Here is a 19,405-nt window from a genome sequence, read left to right on the forward strand (position 1 = left end):
TAGTCCGACCTGTGCTGTGGGTTACAAATCACCCGTGCTTCGGGTTACCAGTGGTCCTTTAGGGCAGGGGTCCTCAACTAGAAATGCTGAAGGTCCACAATCTTTTTTTGAATAAGACCATGGTCCAGTCTCATGCGCGAGCAAATACAATAAGCCTATCTCACAGAATTTCCCCGCCCCCATAAATACGCCCCCTTTCGGGGTTAGTGGTGATAGCGTGACGTCACTCCATAGACGCTACATGTTAACAGAGGTAATTTAAGAAGTCTACAACTTTTGTTTTCTCAAGGTAAGGTTTGTTCTATCTGTTCGACCTGATTTACCATCTTGTTTGCTTCATAATAATATTGGTCTGTCACATTTTTACATTAGAAAATGTACTTAGATTCTCCAGAGAAAAAAACGTGTAAATGCTCATGTTAAAGACACCACTATTTACCGGAAGTGGGCGTGGAAAGCGGGCTGTGAGATAGGCCTATTGCGGGTTGCAGGCCACGTGGGCCCCACGGGGTGGGGCTGCCCCCCTTGCCCCCCACCCCTAGAAACAACTATGCCTGTTTAGTACAGTCAAACCAAGCTTATATAAATCAGGTCTCATCCCAACCAACCAATACTGGGGTGCAGTATTGACTGAATGTGTGACTGTGTCACTGCGACCCCAGCTAACAGCTAGCAACATTGTCATCATGACATGCTGGCCCATAATACACAGACACACACGCGCGTCGGCCCACATTCTGAGTGTTAATTGAGTGAATACGAAGGGGAATTCAACTCGCGGTCGCAGTGACTTTTTTTCTTCTCTTTATTCTATAATTTCTCCAGGGTCGGCAGAGAGGTGTGCCGCGGTCCGGTCGTGGACCGCGGTCCGCCTGTTGAGGACCACTGCTTTAGGGGTTTCCAGGTCTACATAATTAGAGAAAGTAGAATCATTTTTACTTAAGGTTAATTTTAAAGAAGTCTACATAATTAGAGAATGTAGAAGAATTGTTATTTTGAATTGATCAACATTTGCCTGTTATATCGACTATGGTACCAACATCAATACAGCATGGAAATGTGTACATATTCTTTTGTTTTGGGTCTGCAAGGCTAAATCTCATCAAATGGTGGTCCGAACCGTGGCTCAAATGCAGAATAAATAATGGGCCTTGATATAAAAAGGGTTGAAACCACTGATGTAGACGAGCTATTTAACAGTTGCAGAATCATAATTGCCTCCCTGGTGACAACCACATGGACACACACACACACACACATACACACACACACACACACACACACACACACACACACACACACACACACACACACACACACACACACACACACACACACACACACACACACACACACCTCTCCTCTGCAGTAAAGTGACTGAAGTCTCATTTCTCTCCAAAGGCCCTTGAATATGATGGAATATGATTAGGACACAAAGGATAACTTTGTTTTTGTTTTTCAAACAAGGTTCATGTTTTATGTTATTATAGATTGTAAATGATGAGTGTAATTTAGTGCTGAATATGTATTTTTTGACAAATTCATGCCGATTTCTTAATTGTTATTTACTATAGTTCTACTAGACCCCAGGAAATTACATTTGGCCACAAAAGATCAAGGGATCTACGGAATGTGAAGGGGGATATCATGGGGATGCCAAACTGTGTCGTAGGCTCAATATGACAGTTTGTCAACATTCAGTAGATCCCATGATCGTTTGTGGCCAGATGTAATTTCCTGGGGTCTAGTAGGACAATTTGTTCAGTTAGGACAACTCATGAATGGAATATATATTTATTGAACATAAAATGAGCAATATATTTATTATGGTTTGGCGATGAATTGGATCTGCTTTTTAGGTACTCTGATCAAGCGCATCAGTTCCGACTCCCAACCATAGGAACTCCGAAACACCCGTACCTAAACAGCAGATCCAAAACGACAGGTGGTAGCTGGGCTGGAGGAGGGTGAGCAGCAAACGTTTAGTAGACAGCAGCGCAGCAGTATCAGTGTGCAGTAGAAAGCAAGCAGGATGAGCAGTACAAACTTCCAGTTTAAATAGAAGGTATGAAGATGGAATGAGTGAGTGATTGGATGAGTGAATCATGTGAATGAGAACGTGATGCTGAGGCGGCCCAATGAACTTCCGCCGGAAACTGAGTTTCCTGACTGAACTTCCTGACTGAACTTCCTGAACTTTTATCATCATCAGCAGCATCCTCTGAATTAATACGCTTTAGGAAGGTGTCAATAGCCAATTTCAACTTACCGTGTGAATCCAAACATGCGGTATAGACGGCAGGGTGTTTCCCCTTTGTAAGAGCGGTGGAAGGAGAATCCCCACCTGGCCAAGGGAGATATCAGGCTTCATGCAGGTTACTCTGTAGACAAGCTTCTGCCTTATAGTTTCTCTTCCGCCCTTAAACAATATTAACACAAAATTAATCATTAACTGAATTTCATCTTCGATCGATCGTTTTCTTTTCATGAAAAAAATTAAGTATGAATGATTACCATTGTATATTTGTTCACTGTAGATGCAATGTTGCAGCTAAGTTCAACCTTTTTTTTATGATAGACCATTTTCTTGTGTCAGGAGTCAGGACAAAGAACTCTGTGGTCATTCAGGGGAAAAATCATCTATCTGTCCATTAGAAGCACGTCACAGGATGGTGACACTGACCTACAAAGGACTTTTTAGCCAGCTAGGTGACTAAAAGCAATGTATCCTACTGACAGTAGCTATAGCCTTTGTACCCTGCAGAGGTCTGTATGTCATTGGAGGCACAGCTGTCGAAAGTCTATATGCACACATTGTCAATAAATGCTGTATCAGTGGTAATCCCATTCTATATTCATAGTGGAATAAACGTGATGTGGTGGCGGGGTGTACTGTGTGTAGCATGAAACACATTGATACAGCCAGGTCAAGCATGTGCCACCCTGCACGAGAGGAGCTTGAAATGTGACGGCTCAACACCTGCTGATTCAGAACCCAGAGGAATTTCCGACAGTTCAAGTTCCATCCTTCACAATGTGTTGGAATTCTATCACTTGTGCTGCATGGGGGTCACTCCCCAATATACATTGTGGTTTAATATGGAACGGTGTTTCTCAAACAGTTTTGGCTTCAGTTCCCCCTTTCCATGATTTCTTCATCCAAGTACCCCCTATTATCTGACCTTTTTGCTTTGAAAATAAAACTGCAGTTCTATGTCTATGTTCACAATAAAATGTCATAATGGCAAATAAGTATTTCTTTCTAAGTAACAGTGTTAGTCGTCAAGGTTTACATTTTTAATGATTGAGTTTGTGGGCTTAAAAAAATTATAAAAATAACAGAGTAGGCTACATATAGGCTACTAGGCCCCTGATTCCTGGACTGACCGACCTACGGACGGATGGACCGACCCCAGGGGTCCTTGAGGGGGTTAACAGGGGTCTCCAGCTAATTGATTGATAGTTAGGAAAGAAATGGACCCATCCATGTGTCTAACTCTTGGACCCAGGCCGCAAGGTCTGACTGGTTTTCAATCGTGCATCCTTCGTTACTTTTTAGTTTTGTGTACAATTGACAATCAACTTGTGTAGCTGTAATGTGAATTACAGTGCTTATTTCCTCTCCCAAAGGACACACACTGACTGTTCTATGTTCCTGTTCCGATTCAGTTTCCCATATATAGCTTCGCTTATCGGCGTGGCTGCATATTTGAATGGGAAACTCATATGACACCTTCATATGTGTTTCTGTGTGAATGCAGCGTTGCACTCCAAACGGTTCGTCTCTGGTCTTGTACTCCCGGATGCCGGAAGTCTGTCCAGCCAGCACTAGCGGCCTCCCCCGACCGGCAGTCGACTCTTCTGGTGCCAGCTGCCTTCTCTGACCTTAGGCCTCCATGCTGATCACCAGTGAGTGGAATATGGTCAAGCCTGTGTCACAGACCTAGAGTGGTCCTCACGGGGCAGCCTGTGCCTATACGGTAGTGGCTCAGAGCCTCTGCCTAATGACCAAAAGCTTATATCTCCCCTGTCCAAAGGGGTATTCCCCTAGTCTCCATATTTCAACTTAAAAATTAATAATAAAAGATAAAGTTTGTAAATGAATGCCCTACTTCATCATACTGCACATGAGTGTCACACAAAAATATTGAAAATAGCCGATCTACAAGGCAAGCTCACGATGCCACACATGAGCTTATTTAAGTTATTTTCTTTGTCTCCCCAGTCCCCAATTGTTAGGCCTAATGTTGGTGCCAATACCCAACCCAATGCCCCGGCGTAGTGGAGTGAACTGAGTTCAGGACCAAACCTGAGGCACTGCTGTCACGAAAGCAATCCAAGACCGCTGTGGTGGTCAGTCTGCAGGTATTGTAACTCAATTGAATTGATTCTTTTCTAAAAATATATTTAATATTTGCATTTTCAGGGCCATATAGACTCCCAATAGCCAAGTATGCTCATGTTATAGCAGCTCATGAGGGGTTTGAGATACAATCATTATCTGTTGTCCATTATGGTCGCAACAGTAGTACAGTTTGTAAGTCAAAGTTGAACATGCACCGCCAGGTACGCGTATGATTTTATTATGCTATTATGGGTGTGGTCTACTCTATACTTCATGGGCAATATACTGTATACGACAGAGAGGGGAAATGTTTACAACGATTCCATTCGTAGGTCGTTAACTTGACCACTCTTGTTTTGTGGTGTCTGTGTCGTCATGCTCTATAAAAAGAACAAGAGGCCAGAATTGAATTAGCAAAACGATCCAGCCATGTAATGATGATGATTATTATGATTATGATGGGGATGCTTCCTTAATTAGCTGTTATTGTTTGTGGCTGTCAGTGGGATGAGGCAACAATTAGTCTTTATTCATAACACAAGGCGCACGCACACGCACAAACCACGGTCACCCTCTCCGATGCATTGTCACACTGTTGTGGTCCTGTACAATAGACAAAATAACTCTGCTGTTACACAGCTGCATTACATTGCCGTCACACAGATTATTTTTCTTTTTTGTCTAAACTGACGTATACTAGTGGGTGACTGTCCGATGGCGCAAATAATGGGAGGATCAGAATTGGAATTTGTTGAACAAACTCTGGTGCTTTTTCACTCAGAAACCTTTTGTGCTGTGTTTGCAGGGTTGTTGCATTCTTTGCGAAACACATGGATTGCTAATGTAATATAAGGGGCAAATTCAGTCTTTTACACCCCTGTGTCCGTTACTACACAATGTGGCCGACTGGCCATAGACACTTCTCCTCAGAGCTATACTGACTAAACTCTTTTATACTGTTAACTATGAGGTTCAAAGAGGACATCAGCCACAAATAGTCATCTCTTTGCTTTGTTCTTCAGAATATACCCTAAAGGGGACACATACGGTAGGTGGCAAAGAAAAGGCAGACACTACTTTAATATAGTAATGTATATATAGTATATATTTACATCTAAACATCACTATCAAAGCTGTGTGCCTTTTTTTATGCCAATATGATATTTTGTGGTACCTTCACTATGAATGCAAGGTTTACATTTACATGCAGTAAATGTTAATACATTCAAACATGTCAGCAAGAAAAAATGTCTTCGCTGGAAATAGCTGATCTTCAAGCTCACAATGTGTCACAATTAGGGATGCCCCGATCACGTTATTTTGCTCCCGATTCAGATTATTTGATTATTTTGAGTATCTGCCGATACCGTTTTTTTCCCGGTCCGGTATTTATATTTTTATAGAACACTTATGCTATATCACAATAGTACAATATCAAAGATTATGGCCTGGGCGGTTAGCTCTACCATCAGGGCCCGGTGTGCCGTGGGCTCGACTCCCGAGCCCGGCGGCCCTTGCCGCGTGTCACTCCCCATATCGCTCCCCCTTTCCTGTCTGTGTACTGTTCCTTAAATAAAATAAAGGCATTGTAGTGGCAAGCTCAAACAAACTTTGCCACTCGGCAACCGCTTTTGACGCGTTCAAATTATAATGTCCAGGCATTGATTGCTGTAGGGTGAGGTTCCCATTTATTCAACACATTAGGTATTACAGCAATTTCTTTATGCAAAATAAAATGAGACGGTAAAAACCGTGTGATCTCTAGCCTGTGCCCATACCTTCCAAACCATCAACCTGGCTTGTTGCACCTGTGTTCCCTATGTCAATCATTGTGACACCCCCCCCCCCCCCCCCCCCCCCCCCCCCCATGGTGAACCCGCCCATCTAACTGGTTAAAGGCACACACAGGCAGAATGGCTCCTTCAGGCATAAAAAGCCCCCAAAACAAATTACAGACAATCTACTTGAGTTGCATGGCCAATCATTGGTGCGGTTTGGGCCTTAGAGAGCCATCACGTTTTACTCATCGGCACATCACAACTTATTGTAGGATGCAGGAGTGGGCTTTGCACGCCAACTTTCTTATTATGTTCTCTATATATGTCTGTGTATGTGAAGAGGCTAAGCTCTAGTGTGCCCCAAGGCCATGAGCTATAAATGAGAAGAGAACCGAATCTCATTTGTCATCATGGACTAAAGCCCAGTGCTGGGCTCAGGTTGCTGTGGCCAGCTGTGGTCTGCCTCCGACCTTAGCCTCTGTTAACCCCCATTGCAGTCTAGATCGAGGTTAAACGTGCATGTGTCAGGTCAAAAACCTGTTCCTGCATGGGATAGGTAGGTACCGATTACTGAATTAACACAGAACTAGGCTTGATTTAGTCAATGTCGGATGGAAACCTTGGCCGTGTCTTTTTCAAGAGTAATTAAAAAAAGTAATGAAAATAGCCAGGCTCACAGTGTGTTGGGAGCTTAGCTCTGCTATTATAGCAGCTTAGCTCGGCTATTTACCAGATTTATTTTACTTTTTATTTTCAAAGTGAAAGTACTTCAGTATGTGGGTTTTATACATATTTAACCAATGAAAAGTATTAGCAAGAGCTTGTATGAATTGTGTTCGTGTTCGTGGCAGCGGTGGCCGAACGGATAGCGGCGCGGTCTAGATACCGGAAGGTTCCCAGTTCGAATCAGCCGTCCGACACGTTAAAATTACCACCGCTGAAATGCCCTTGAACAAGGCATCAACCACTACGATGAAATGTGTTCTATGAGCAGGGCCTGGCTGGAAACAAGTTCTTGAGCTTAGCCCAGATACCCTGGGTAAATATAGATTTCATTTCATTTCATTTCATTATTGAACAATATCAGAATGGACATGTTTCTAAAAGCCCAGAACGCCAGCATCCAAAATAATCGATCTATAAGCTCACAGGTGAGATGTGGACAGGGAAAAAACTGTCCAAGTACAGAGCCAATTCACGTCCAGCTTTCTAAGTCTAGAGGTTTTAAGTGGTTAGGTAGACATCATTCAATCTATCTGTTTTCTGTAACAACAGTTAATTGGCCATGCACAACATTCTGCCTCATGTACTGTTCACACTAGATGTATTCTAAGGTTTGAAACTGGCATCTTTTTTATCTCTAGCCTGGCCTCGGGCAGCTGCCAATAAGCAGATGCAGGAAATGGAGGGACCTCTTTGGGGGATACGATTCAGCTGGTCTGGTCGGCAGTGCAGATGAGATCTAATTCTACCTTCTGGAGGACATCACAGAATAGCCAAGGTACAGAAATATTAGGCCTACCTATAAATTATTAATCTTCTACTTGGCCTATTTAAAGACTACAAGATCGCAGCTGGCCAAATTATTAGGCTACAGTACAATATGTCACAATTCTGGTTTCTGGTTATTCTGGTTTCTGGTATTATTATTATTATTTCCTCCCCAATTTAAAACAGGGAACAGGTGTTCCTAAAATAAAGCAATTCGCACAATATTAATCATCAATCATCAATAGGCCTAGTCACTCTTACATTGCCACAGCAGTCAGATCCTCAGTGAGCATAGACGACAGAAGAGTTCAGAAATAATTAATTTCCTACTGTATTTTTAGTCCATTGCGCGCTGAGCCGTGCTCACTCACACAAAGAACCAGCTGAGTCTCTGCACTCTGCACTCTGAACGTACTGCATGTACGGTACTTTAAAAAAAAGATTTAGCCTAACAGACTAAGGTATAGTAATTGTCTGCCTATTGAAATGGCACAAATTAAGGCCTCAGCTAAATCAAATAGTTTATAGCACAGTAGGAAATGATTACTGTGTGTTGTCTGGTAGTGACAAGAGAGTTTTGCCTGTGATTCGGACAGTGTTTGGCGAGACATCACAGAGGACTCAACATCGTTTGGGCCAAACGGTTTGGCAAAGCTTCAAAGTCCGGCTTTGGTGAGAAGCAGGGGCGGGGTGGGGTGGGTGCATGGGGGGGGTTTGAGGTCCACTGGATGGTCAGGTGACGGTCGTTGGAAAATTCCACCATCACCTTGCCTGTCTGAATGGCTGTGACTCATCCCCGGTTCTGCATCGTTAGTGCTTCAGCTGTGGACATTAGAAGCTTACAGTATGCAATTAGCACCACAGTTCTGTGCCTGCTGTTGATGTGTAAACTTTTAGGATAGAGTTCATTTTAATCATCAAGGCTTAGGCAAAACATTTTCACTTTGCTTTTCAGTGTAGCAGCTTGCTCTCTTAATACTTTTCTTCAGCCAGTGCCGTTACTCATAATATGAGCCAGCCAGCTTAATCTACACCCTCATGCAGCTCTGCTCCATCAGAGGATGGTTGTGTCTGGGGAAGCGGGGGTCCGTGTGAAGCAGGAAGACTTCACTCCAGCGAAAGACAAAACAACACAAAGGATCACAGGTCTGGGCGAGAGGCTGAGTCTGTCTGAAAGTCTTGTTCCCAGAAGCTTCAATAAAAGAGGGGCGTTCCGGTTTATATAGTCAGGGACACGGATTGTGTTTGTGTTGCCAATAATGTCGGCTTTTTTAGTCCCACAATTGTTGTTTCCAGCAGGTTGCAGCTGTACCTCGATCGCTCTGATTATCTGAAAGCTTTTTTTATCAGTGGGAGCGTATGTATAATGAGCAGAAATGAGCTGTGATAAAACGTTAATTGTTCTGATACTTGATATCTAAGGTGGCTACACAATAATAATGGAAGTTAACATAACATTTACTTTAGGATGTTTGCCCTAGCCTGTATACATACTTATTGTTTTCATAAACAAGGGGTGAGAGGAAGACCACAATGGCACATGGACACATTCACCTTCAGCTACATTTATAAGCTACCGTACGTCGGTGGTGCTTAACAATGTACTACTATTCTTCCTTCCGAGCAGGAAGTAACCTCAATGTGGCTTTCCTGGTCATAACTTTAAATTAATAATTCAATAAATAAATGGAATATTAAATGGTGTGTGTGACCGGGAAAAGGGCAACTCCTAAACTCTTTCCCACCACCCCGGTGCCCCTTAATTGGGGCCAAAGCAGTGCCACCATACCTCTGTGTTTTAAGATTGGCTTTGTTTTAAAATGCCAAACTCTGGTCAGAAGGTGACGAAATGTGATAGGCTTTGATGTCAGCTGAAACACACTTTTATATGCTTGTTGCATGCATTAGGTTCTAATGCCTCCGCCAGTGACAGCCTTGGCTGGAAGCATTATGTTTTCAGATCCAGTCCATCTGTCTGTGTCTGTATGGGATTGTCCGGTCACTGCGTGTGACCTTACACAACACATTTTTGTTTTTGTTTTCACACTATACTGTGACATAATCTGCAGAAACACTTTTCTGGACATTATTTAATGCCATAATAACCCAGGAACAGAAGGGAAGATTGTGGCCATGTGAAACTGTGGTGGTGATTGTATTTAGAATTATTTGCGGCAACATCAGGAATCTCCATATATGGACATAAAACGGTCAAGGACTGACAGATATACAGATATCTCCATACAGTATAGTAGCAGTGCGACGTAGGTGGGGGGGCTGCGTCAGTCCGGACATGCGTGCATGATTATTATGAGATTATATTTGATTACTTTAATGTCATTTGTTATATTATAATACTGTGGAAATATCAAACATCAGATTCTGATCGCAATGAGGAACTGACTTAATATTGTCTCATTCCCATCTTCATCTGCCAAAATGATGGAGATCATTCAGATAAAATAACTGCTTTATGTTGGAGTGCAATAAATCACACATACAGTACATGCGTGCATAAATGCGCACACAAGTGTGCACACACACGCGCACACATGCATGCACGCGCACACGCATACGCACTTGCACACACACACACACACACACACACACACACACACACACGCATCACACACATATGCATCACACATACTATACAGTATATCACATCCGTAGCTCGAACTCTGCCGTTCTGATTCCAGAAGTTGACATTAGTGTCAGTCTCGCTTAAACTGTAAACCAAGGATTTTCCATGACGCTTGAGGCTTGACCTCAAGTTTTTTTTTCTCCAAGAATCTACTGCGTTCTTCACCAGAAGTGGAGAGAGGTGGAGCTCTGGATGAAAACACAAGAGTTACCGTCAGGCCTCGCAGAAGTCTTTCCACCACCCACCCACTCAACAAGGGGGGAAAACTAAAAAAGGTTTCTAATTATGACATAACAGACGTATATTTTGTTGTGGATTAAAACCTCTGATATGCCTCTGCGCTATGGCTGAGGCACAGTGCAGCCTGACATTCTGAGGTCCAAGGAGATTAAGTACAATGATGGAGGATGAGAGACGGCATAACAAGTGTATAAGCAAAGTATGTGTCAAGACTCAAGAGCAGTGGTTTTCAACCCTTTTCATGTCGAGGTCCATTATTATTCTGCATTTGAGCCACAGACCACCATTTGATGAGATTTAGCCTCTCAGAAACAAAAGGTAGAATATGTTGTTGTCGTTGGATAACATTCTGTCCACAATTCCATGCTGTAGTGAATAGTGATGTTGGTACCATAGGAGAGATAACAGGCAACATTGATCAAAATAACTAATTGTGTAGACCTCTTGTAAATGTTCAGCTCAGTGGCCTTGTGGTTAGAGTGTCCGCCCTGAGACTGGGAGGTCGGGGTTCAATCCCCGGCCGGGTCATACCAAAGCCTCCCTGCTTGACACTCAGCATCAAGGGATGGATGGGGGTAAGTCCCTGCGACATACTAGCGTCATGTCCAGGGGGTGTACTTGTACATCAAGCTGCCTCACGCTACAGAAACAGGAGATAGGCTCCTGCCCTATGGGCCTCATGGCTCGGCAAGGCTACTTACTTACTTGTAAATGTACTAAGTAATGCAGATGTTTAACAATAATTTAGCTCTTGAGAGTGTAAAATTACTCTCAAGAGTTAAAGATCTAATTGGGGCCATTTGGTTACCAACTCTCCATCATTTAGCTGGGGACCACCTCGGACCACTGGTTGAAAACCACTGTTCAAGAGGGTGGGAGAAAAGTGTATTAATGTTGTGTTGAAGCAGGGCTCAGAACAGCAGTGTTGATTCCGTCGAACTACGACAAAATGTTGACTACCTTTTATTCACAGGCGAAAACTAAATAATAACTAGGCTATGATGACTAAGACTTTAATATATTGACAATTTTGTCAAAAAGCTAGACTAAAATGTTAAGGAGGGACTAGTGGAGAAAGAGATCCAGTAGAACTAACTAAAAGACAAGTCATTTTATGTTTGGTTGCGCTCTGAACATAGCAGATCTAGAAGCTCACAACGCGTTGTGCTGCGACATGTTGTGAGCTTGTAGATTGGCTATTTTCAGCATGCAACCAAGTGTACAATCTGCAGACTAAAACTAGACTAACACAAAAACTTTTCAGATGACTCAAATATGAAAGTAAGAAGTAAAAGGAATTTTATTCAAAAGACTAAAACAAATTCCAAATTTGCTGTCAAAATCAACACTGGACGGTAAGCCCTCTGATGTGCATTAACAGTGTAACAGTCTTAACATAACGGCCAAAGTCATCATATTTGACTGTAAATTATGTATAAATTAATATATTTGTTTTTCAAATAATAATGGCTAATATAGACTCTATATAGTTTTCAAGTCTGTACTTGGAATGCTTCTTTCTGTCTACAGCAAATCTATTTGCCAAAAATAGCCGATCAAATATATAAAAAAATAGCTCACAACGCATCACTTTGCTATGCACTGTGAGCTTGTGGATTTGCTATTTCTGGCGAATGTTCACCCCCCAGAATATGCATGCTGGGATTCAAGTGGTTAAACATGATTGGGAATTTATTTTTTAATTTTGTAAGCAATTGCACAGTAACACCGATTTCTCTTGATTTCCACCAAATTTTCATATGACAAAAGGACACGTCTGCTTTTGATCCTTCACTGACATTTTATTGAAAAAAGAACTATCATAGCATGTAAAATAATATTAATAATTATAATAACAATAATATTATTACAAAAATCTGTACATTCCATGGTTTTGCAGTACATTTGGAAGACTGGTACAAAATTACTGCAAAAAAGGGAAGGGATGTATTTACACATGTAGGAAATATGCAGCCTAAAGGCCTTCCATCGTTGATTAAAAAAAACAGGATATAAATTTGCCTTAATGCAAACTCTTGTGCAGTAACGTTACACCTTCATATGCCAGGATTACAGTACATTTTGGCTTTGAACAAAACTTTCAGATCCCCTAGTAAAACAAAGCATTAAAAATGGAGAATGAAAAACAGAGTAGTAGGCTATTGATAATAAAGCAGGCCAATCCATAGTCTGCAAGTATACATGCATCTACAGCCATAATGGGCAGTTGTATTAATCAAGTTCAACTGTTTACTTAGAACAGTTGTACAGAAACAGAAAACGTTTTTTTTTTATCTCCTTCTTTTTTTGCAGCATGGGTACATGATATTATTGATCAAAAGTTATCACGGAGTCCAACAATGTCAGAGTACTGTGACAACAGAAACTGGCAAATGAAGATCTCCATTTTTAACACTGTGATAGAGATTTGCACAAGACATCCGTAGGGCATCATGGTCTTAAAAACCTGTATTGAATATCAAAGATTTGGTTACACTTAGATTCAAATTGTCCAAACATTAGTAGGCCTATACAACTTACTATTGTTTAGGTCAGCCAATACTACAGAACATAAAACGGTGTGTGTGTGTGATAGTTTCCTGCCCCGAGAAAACAGACCGTGATATCATGTTTGGTCAATGGTCATGAATATTCATGTCATTCTTTGACTGTGGCTTGATGAAGTGGCTCAAGATAGGCACCATCACCATCATCATACAGTAAATGCTAAGATGTACATGTTCTTGAAAAGAAAACCTGCTTCATTTCTAAATGATGATCTACTCATTTCTGTACCAATCTAATTTTCAGTTTTTATTTTTTTGAGAAACACATAACTATAACTATGATAATAATAATACTCTTTGGCTTGTGTTATTAACCCTATAAAATGCAACATAGCAGCACTTTTAAGAACATTCGCTTTAACCTCCCCTCGTAGGTTTAAAGTAATCTCTTTTCATTGTGATGTCATTAATACTACCCTGCTAGTTTCCTTCACATCAACAGGCATGCTTCTATTTCTATTTGCCCAGCAATGAACAGAATTGTTATCTTCAGTGACGGAAAAGGTTAACTCACGATAATAATAATCTCCTTTAGTCACACAATTAACCTGTTCATTCACAATAAAAAATGACCATTTGCGGGAAGGTAAGCCTAGCTATGAGAAGATGCAAACGTCTAATAGTGTCGTTTGACTGTCTTTTCCATTCACAATATACAGGACTAAAAATGTCCCTCTTTTGTAAAAGGAAAAAAGGGGGGGCTAGGTAAATGAGATATTTGCAAAGTGTAACCTCTGATATGAGACCAGCTCATGCATGAACAGAAAATCTACAGTATTGTACCATTTTTTTGTTGTTGCTTCAGTCATGTGTTGAAGTGGAAGTTTTAGAATATCAAATATCTTCCCATTGATCTTTAGTGTTTTGATATATATTTGTGTACTTCATTTTAAAGTTAACTGTTAACTTTCTCTTGGGTATCTAAAAATCAACCAGCTCAGTTATATATAGTAACAGGATTTTTATATAGAACTTTTAAACAGTTTGCTCAAGAACGTGCAAATTAGCAAAGAAAACGTCATTGGTTCTCATTGTGAAAGAGCAAAATGTCAATATGAAAAGGGCTTTTTTTTGTTGTTGCAAAAATTTCAATAGTGCCTGTGTATTAAGGATACATTAATTTATTTAGCAGCACTTGAGGAATAAAACCCCCATTCTTAATACAACTTGTTATTACAATGTGCTGAACAGAGAAATGGAGACATGCCTGCAATTTTCAAGTCTTAACAACCCTTTCCTCTGTGTTACCTTGCAGTCAACAGACACTAAATAGATGCACACATTCACAGGGACCATATGGAGAGTTCTTCCTTCAATATGAACATTGTTCTAAGTGCTGTGTCTTTGTCATTACTGTATATAAGTACATTCTTACATACAAGGCCTCAACCTTATAGCCCCATTCCACAGCAGTACCGTCAGCGTGAACTTGCCCTCTTCCCAAGGCCCGGCTCAGCTCAATGTGCATTTCAGAGCGATCGAGGTGATTTTCTTTTGTTAGAATCTCTCATGTGAGGTCTATACAGTACCATACAGTCATATTTCGGATTCTCGCCTCAGAGTCCGTGGCTCTAGCGGCACGGTGGCTTGGTGGTGTTCGTGCTCCGAAATATTGTCTGTCTGGGTGCCGTCCGGGCCGACGCTACCCCCGTTCCCCTCGTCTGTGTCCTCCTTGTTCTCCAGCGCCATCTCGTTCTCGTAGCAGAAGGAGTTGGAGTTGGACAGGATATATTTTTTCTCTGCAAAGTCCCTGGCACTGCACACCGGGGTGCTCGGCACCACGTATGTCTTATGAAAGCGGGAGTAGTCCACCTTGTAATAGTTCTTCTCCTCGAAGAGCACTGGCTCGAACCGCTGGCCCCAGAGGACCTCACTGGCCAGGTAGGAGCTCCGGCACTGCGTGGTCATGGCAGTAGCCTCGACCATGCCCTCCAGGATGACCACTATTTCGAACTCCGACGTCTCTAGCTCCTGCCTGCTCATGTCGTAGAAAGGGCTGTCCGCGTCGATCTCGTGGACGATGGTGATGGGGGACACCAGAAAGATGCGGTCGACTCCGCTGTCGAAGCCCACGTCCAAGTCCATCTGGTCGAGGGGGATGTACTCTCCCTCGGCCGTGGTGCGCGATCTGAGAAGCTGCGCCCGGACGTGCGCCTCCACCAGGTGGCTCTTCCTCAGGTTGCCCACGCGCCACATGAGGCACAGCTTGTTGTCCCTCATGGCCACCGCAGCGTTGTGGCTGAAAACCAGAGTCTCGTTCCTCTTCTTGGGCTTGGCCATCTTTGCCATGACGGCACCAATGATGAACGCGTCGATGATGCAGCCGACGATGCTCTGGAAGACCACCATGAAGACAGCGACGGGGCACTCGTCCGTCACGTATCTGTAGCCGTAGCCGATCGTGGTCTGAGTCTCGATGGAGAAGAGGAAGGCGGCGGTGAAACTGCTAACGTTGGAGACGCATCTCTGGGCGTCGTTTTCTAAGTCCCCGTGGAAGATGGCCACCAGCCAGAAGACGCAACCAAAGAACAGCCACGACAAGAGAAAGGCTAGGCAGAAAATGACAAGCATCCATCTCCAGCGAATGTCCACGCACGTGGTGAAAATGTCGGCCAGATACCGCTGGCCCTTCTCGCTCACGTTGATGAACTGCACGTTGCAGTGACCGTCCTTCTTCACAAATCTGCTCGGAGGCTGGTGCCGCGTGTGCACCTTGCCCTTGCCGTTCCCGTAGCCGTTGGGCACCGCCATAGTGGCGAGCTTCATTCCGTCCTCCTCTGATGACACGATGCTGTAGCGGTTGGTTCGCACACTTCCCATCACCTCTGTCTGGGAGGGTTGCGCCGCCACTGCTGCTTCTGCTTTGGAAAACAGTTTCTGGAAGAAGCGTTGGAGAAACAGTTTTGAAACACTTCCGGGGGACCCACTTCCGGGGGACCGTGCTGAAATAAGGGGTCAGGACAGAAGAGATGCCTCTTTTGTCCTCGTTGGCCTCTGGGTTTGACTGCAACCATGGACGGGTAATGCAGCACTGCCGATGAGTCAGGCGGTCAGTCCTCTGTCATCAGGGGCTTGGACCTCATCCACAGTATGCTATGAGAAAGAAAGACAGACGAGCTTTTTAGAAATACCTAAACTGTACATTTCTACATGGATCAAATTATATATACTGTAGGCCACTCATGTAGCCTTGATGAAAGCAGGCAATCAAACATTATGCAAGCATTAATTAAAAATAAACATGATAATTAGGTATTGAACTATGACCTGTCATTCATAATTACGTCACCCTAAACTCTGCAGTGCATGCAAGTCTGAGAAAGCCATTGAATATTCAGTACCCCAGGGGCACGGAAAAAAACTAGCCTTTCTTGTGCCAACAATATTTCATTCAATTGTGACAAAATAACAGTGCTATTTAACCCTCCTCTGACGTTTCAACTTTCACTGAAAGAGGTCACTGAGTAATTGGACTAAGGTCCCAATGATGGGCATTTAGCAGTGCTGTTTTCCTTGGCTGCGCTGCACTGACATGATCATTTCTTGTTGGATTGTGGGTTATGATGTTTCTATGGGATCCCATGAACATCTATTTATTATTACATTAAATAAAAAAATTAAAAAGGAAAACTATAGCTGAGACTACTCGGACCCATGTACAGGCAATAATTGCACAAAGGGTTGGCCCTAATGATGAAAACTAGTTTGTATCTTCACATATGGCGCCCCACACACACACACACACACTCTCACACTCACACACACACACACACACACACACCCCCCAACCGGTTGATCACATTACATGCGTGATCCTGGCCTCATTGCTCATTGGTGCATTATTAACCACTTAAACCTGATTGGCAGGGCTCCATGTTCCCCCTTCTCTCTACAACAAATCTATTTGGTGAAAATTGACGATCTACATTGAGAAGACTAAACCTCTTTAAATCTAAATTTAAATAAACCGAACCATTTCAATCTTATCACCAATCACCATTAAATGGAGTGTATACTCTTCCCCCCCCCCCCCCCCCCCCCCTTTTTGGATGAACAGGAGCACGGCTTGTTGATTCTGCAGGAACACTCCAGGGATTTAATATCCTCAGCCATATAATGGCTGTCCCGTGAGGACGCTCCGCTCATTAAGCCAGGCTGTACAGTACTGTGTCTGCTGTACAAGTCTTAGACCTTGCTGTCCTGGCAACAAGCTCCAAAGTCAGCTCCTGCATGGGTTCCCTGAGTTCTCCTTTAATATGAATTGGGGGGGGGTGAAGGATGGGAATTAAAGATGACAAGGAGCAAGAATATACAGGGGCAAACCTGATGAATGTTTTGCATTTTGGATCATATCAAAATTGCCACATCAAATAAAATGTCAGGTCATTTTAGGCCTATTTGATGTGCAGTAGTGAGTGAGCTGTCAAACCTTTTTTGTATTTCTTAATCTACGACAGATGTAGGCCTACAACTAAGTGGCTAATTCACAATCTTTATGTTCCTTTCCTTTCCAAGTTTAACAACAAATGGATGGAACATTTGTATCAAGTGAGGTCAAGAACAATGATGTCACCCAAACTAGGGAACAATTTGCACGGACTGTTGACATTGACAGGCATTCATCGTCATCTTTACTCAATTGATGGCTGGTAAACAGACTTGATTGTAATTGGAGTTATGCCCTTTTTTTCTTCTGTTTATAAAGGACCTTTACAATATGAGCTAGTTTTACTGGAAAAGTGGACACTGGACTACTATTATTCAATGTCACATTTGATATTCTTGCGCCTTTGAAAATGTAATTGCAATCTGTCAAATTGTCTACGCTGTCTGTCAGTTGACGGATAGGGAGGAAGTCTGGAAGAAGTCCTTGATAGATCAGTGATTCTAAAAAGAGACACTTTATAAAGCTGCACCCAGAATGCCAGCGACATTTTATGTTAACAGGTGCGTGAAAATGGGAATTCATGCGGCTTCTGATGCAATCGCTCACACACCCCCTAAAAACGATGCTCGTTTTATTCATTTGCAGTAGCCTATGTCAATATAGAGAACCTATTTAGGCATGTTTTAATTGGAAAATATAAGTGACATCCAAAGGTTGAGTTTGTTTTTGAGAGTTGGGGGAAATTATAGGCTATGCAGAATTGTTTCCCCTCCTTTAATATCTCTTTATACACTGAATGTTAGTTAGGCTATAATCTTTCTGATGGCCGCAAAGCAATGATTTGGATAACATTTACGCGCAGGACGCGCAAAGCATGCATGCAGCATTATTGGGCTGCCTCAAGTCAAAACCTGCACTCGTTGTGCATTACACACTTTTTGTATAGTCTACCACTTATACACTTTATATCCCCATCCATGCATCACAAATAGGCCTATATAATATTACTCCCCCTGTGAAACGTAAATACAACACACGAAGAAGCAGCACCACATAATTTCAGATTGAATCAATCTACCTGTTGCTCATTTGTAGACCGGGGTTGAGATCACAGGATAGGATGGTGAAATAATATTCCCAGAAGTTTTAACCTCCGCTATATATATCCTCGATCGCGCTGTTTCCCCGACGTATTGTTGTTTAATTTAACATGCGACTGTTAAGAAAGAGCAGGACTGAAACTTCCCTCATGTCGCCAAAACTAGACTGATCTGTGTTAATGTGCTTTGCGGAGAGAGAGAGATCCCCAAAGCAATTTAAATAGCATATACCGGCACGCTCCTCCCCCCATCATGCAACCAGCCAATGAGGAGATGATGGGGATGATAGAGAGAGAAGGAAGGATCGAATGCACCCAAGACAGACAGGGGGAATAATAATAAACTGTGTTTTATGGCTATGGTTCTCAAACTTTGTCATGTCAAGGACCCCCAAATTGACACTTATTAGCCTGCGGACCCCCCATTTGACAATAGGGACCCTCATTTAAGAGAAGACTTTCTCAATTGTATCAACTATTTTTTATTTCAAGAACCCCCAGTTTGACATGCAGTAGACTAGTACGGACCCCCATTTAATGGCATTTCTAGACTACAGTGGGACGCCAACTTATATTGTAAAAATAGTAAAAATCAATGTTACAGTTTATTTAACTCTGAGAGTGTACAAATGGAACCAAATGGACCTGTTGGGTCCATTTGTACACTGTCTGACTTAGAGGTCCATTTGGTTCCTATACTATCTATCACATTTAGCTCAGGCACTACCAGTACCAAGAGAGGGCAATAGGGCATAGCAGTGGGCGTGTTTTTCTGGTTCCACCACTGAAAAATCGGCCATTCATTTTTCCCATAGACTTACAAAACATATTTATAATTTTATATCAATTATTTT

At 42.5% G+C, this 19,405-nt stretch overlaps 1 protein-coding gene and 1 long non-coding RNA gene across 2 annotated transcripts; one reads left to right on the forward strand and one right to left on the reverse strand.

Annotated features, from left to right (window-relative positions):
* The first annotated feature begins 3,791 nt into the window (after positions 1-3,791).
* Positions 3,792-7,624, forward strand: LOC306915432. The gene is made up of 3 exons (XR_013788821.1): positions 3,792-3,909; positions 4,226-4,365; positions 7,488-7,624. It is a non-coding gene; the product is annotated as an uncharacterized lncRNA (long non-coding RNA).
* A 4,666-nt stretch (positions 7,625-12,290) lies between these two features.
* On the reverse strand, positions 12,291-18,722 carry kcnj2a (potassium inwardly rectifying channel subfamily J member 2a). The gene is made up of 2 exons (XM_079491845.1): positions 18,531-18,722; positions 12,291-16,158 (listed from the first exon to the last, which is right to left on the reverse strand). The coding sequence occupies exon 2, from the start codon at positions 15,883-15,885 to the stop codon at positions 14,602-14,604; it is 1,284 nt and encodes a 427-aa protein (XP_079347971.1). The 5' UTR covers positions 15,886-16,158; positions 18,531-18,722; the 3' UTR covers positions 12,291-14,601.
* Positions 18,723-19,405: the final 683 nt, after the last annotated feature.

The sequence above is a fragment of the Electrona antarctica genome (genome assembly GCF_951216825.1).
Source record: "Electrona antarctica genome assembly, chromosome: 22".
NCBI lineage: Eukaryota > Metazoa > Chordata > Actinopteri > Myctophiformes > Myctophidae > Electrona > Electrona antarctica.

Coding starts and splice junctions, on each gene's coding strand:
- kcnj2a (XM_079491845.1), bottom strand. CDS start 15,885: ATGGGAAGTGTGCGAACCAACCGCTACAGCATCGTGTCATCAGAGGAG.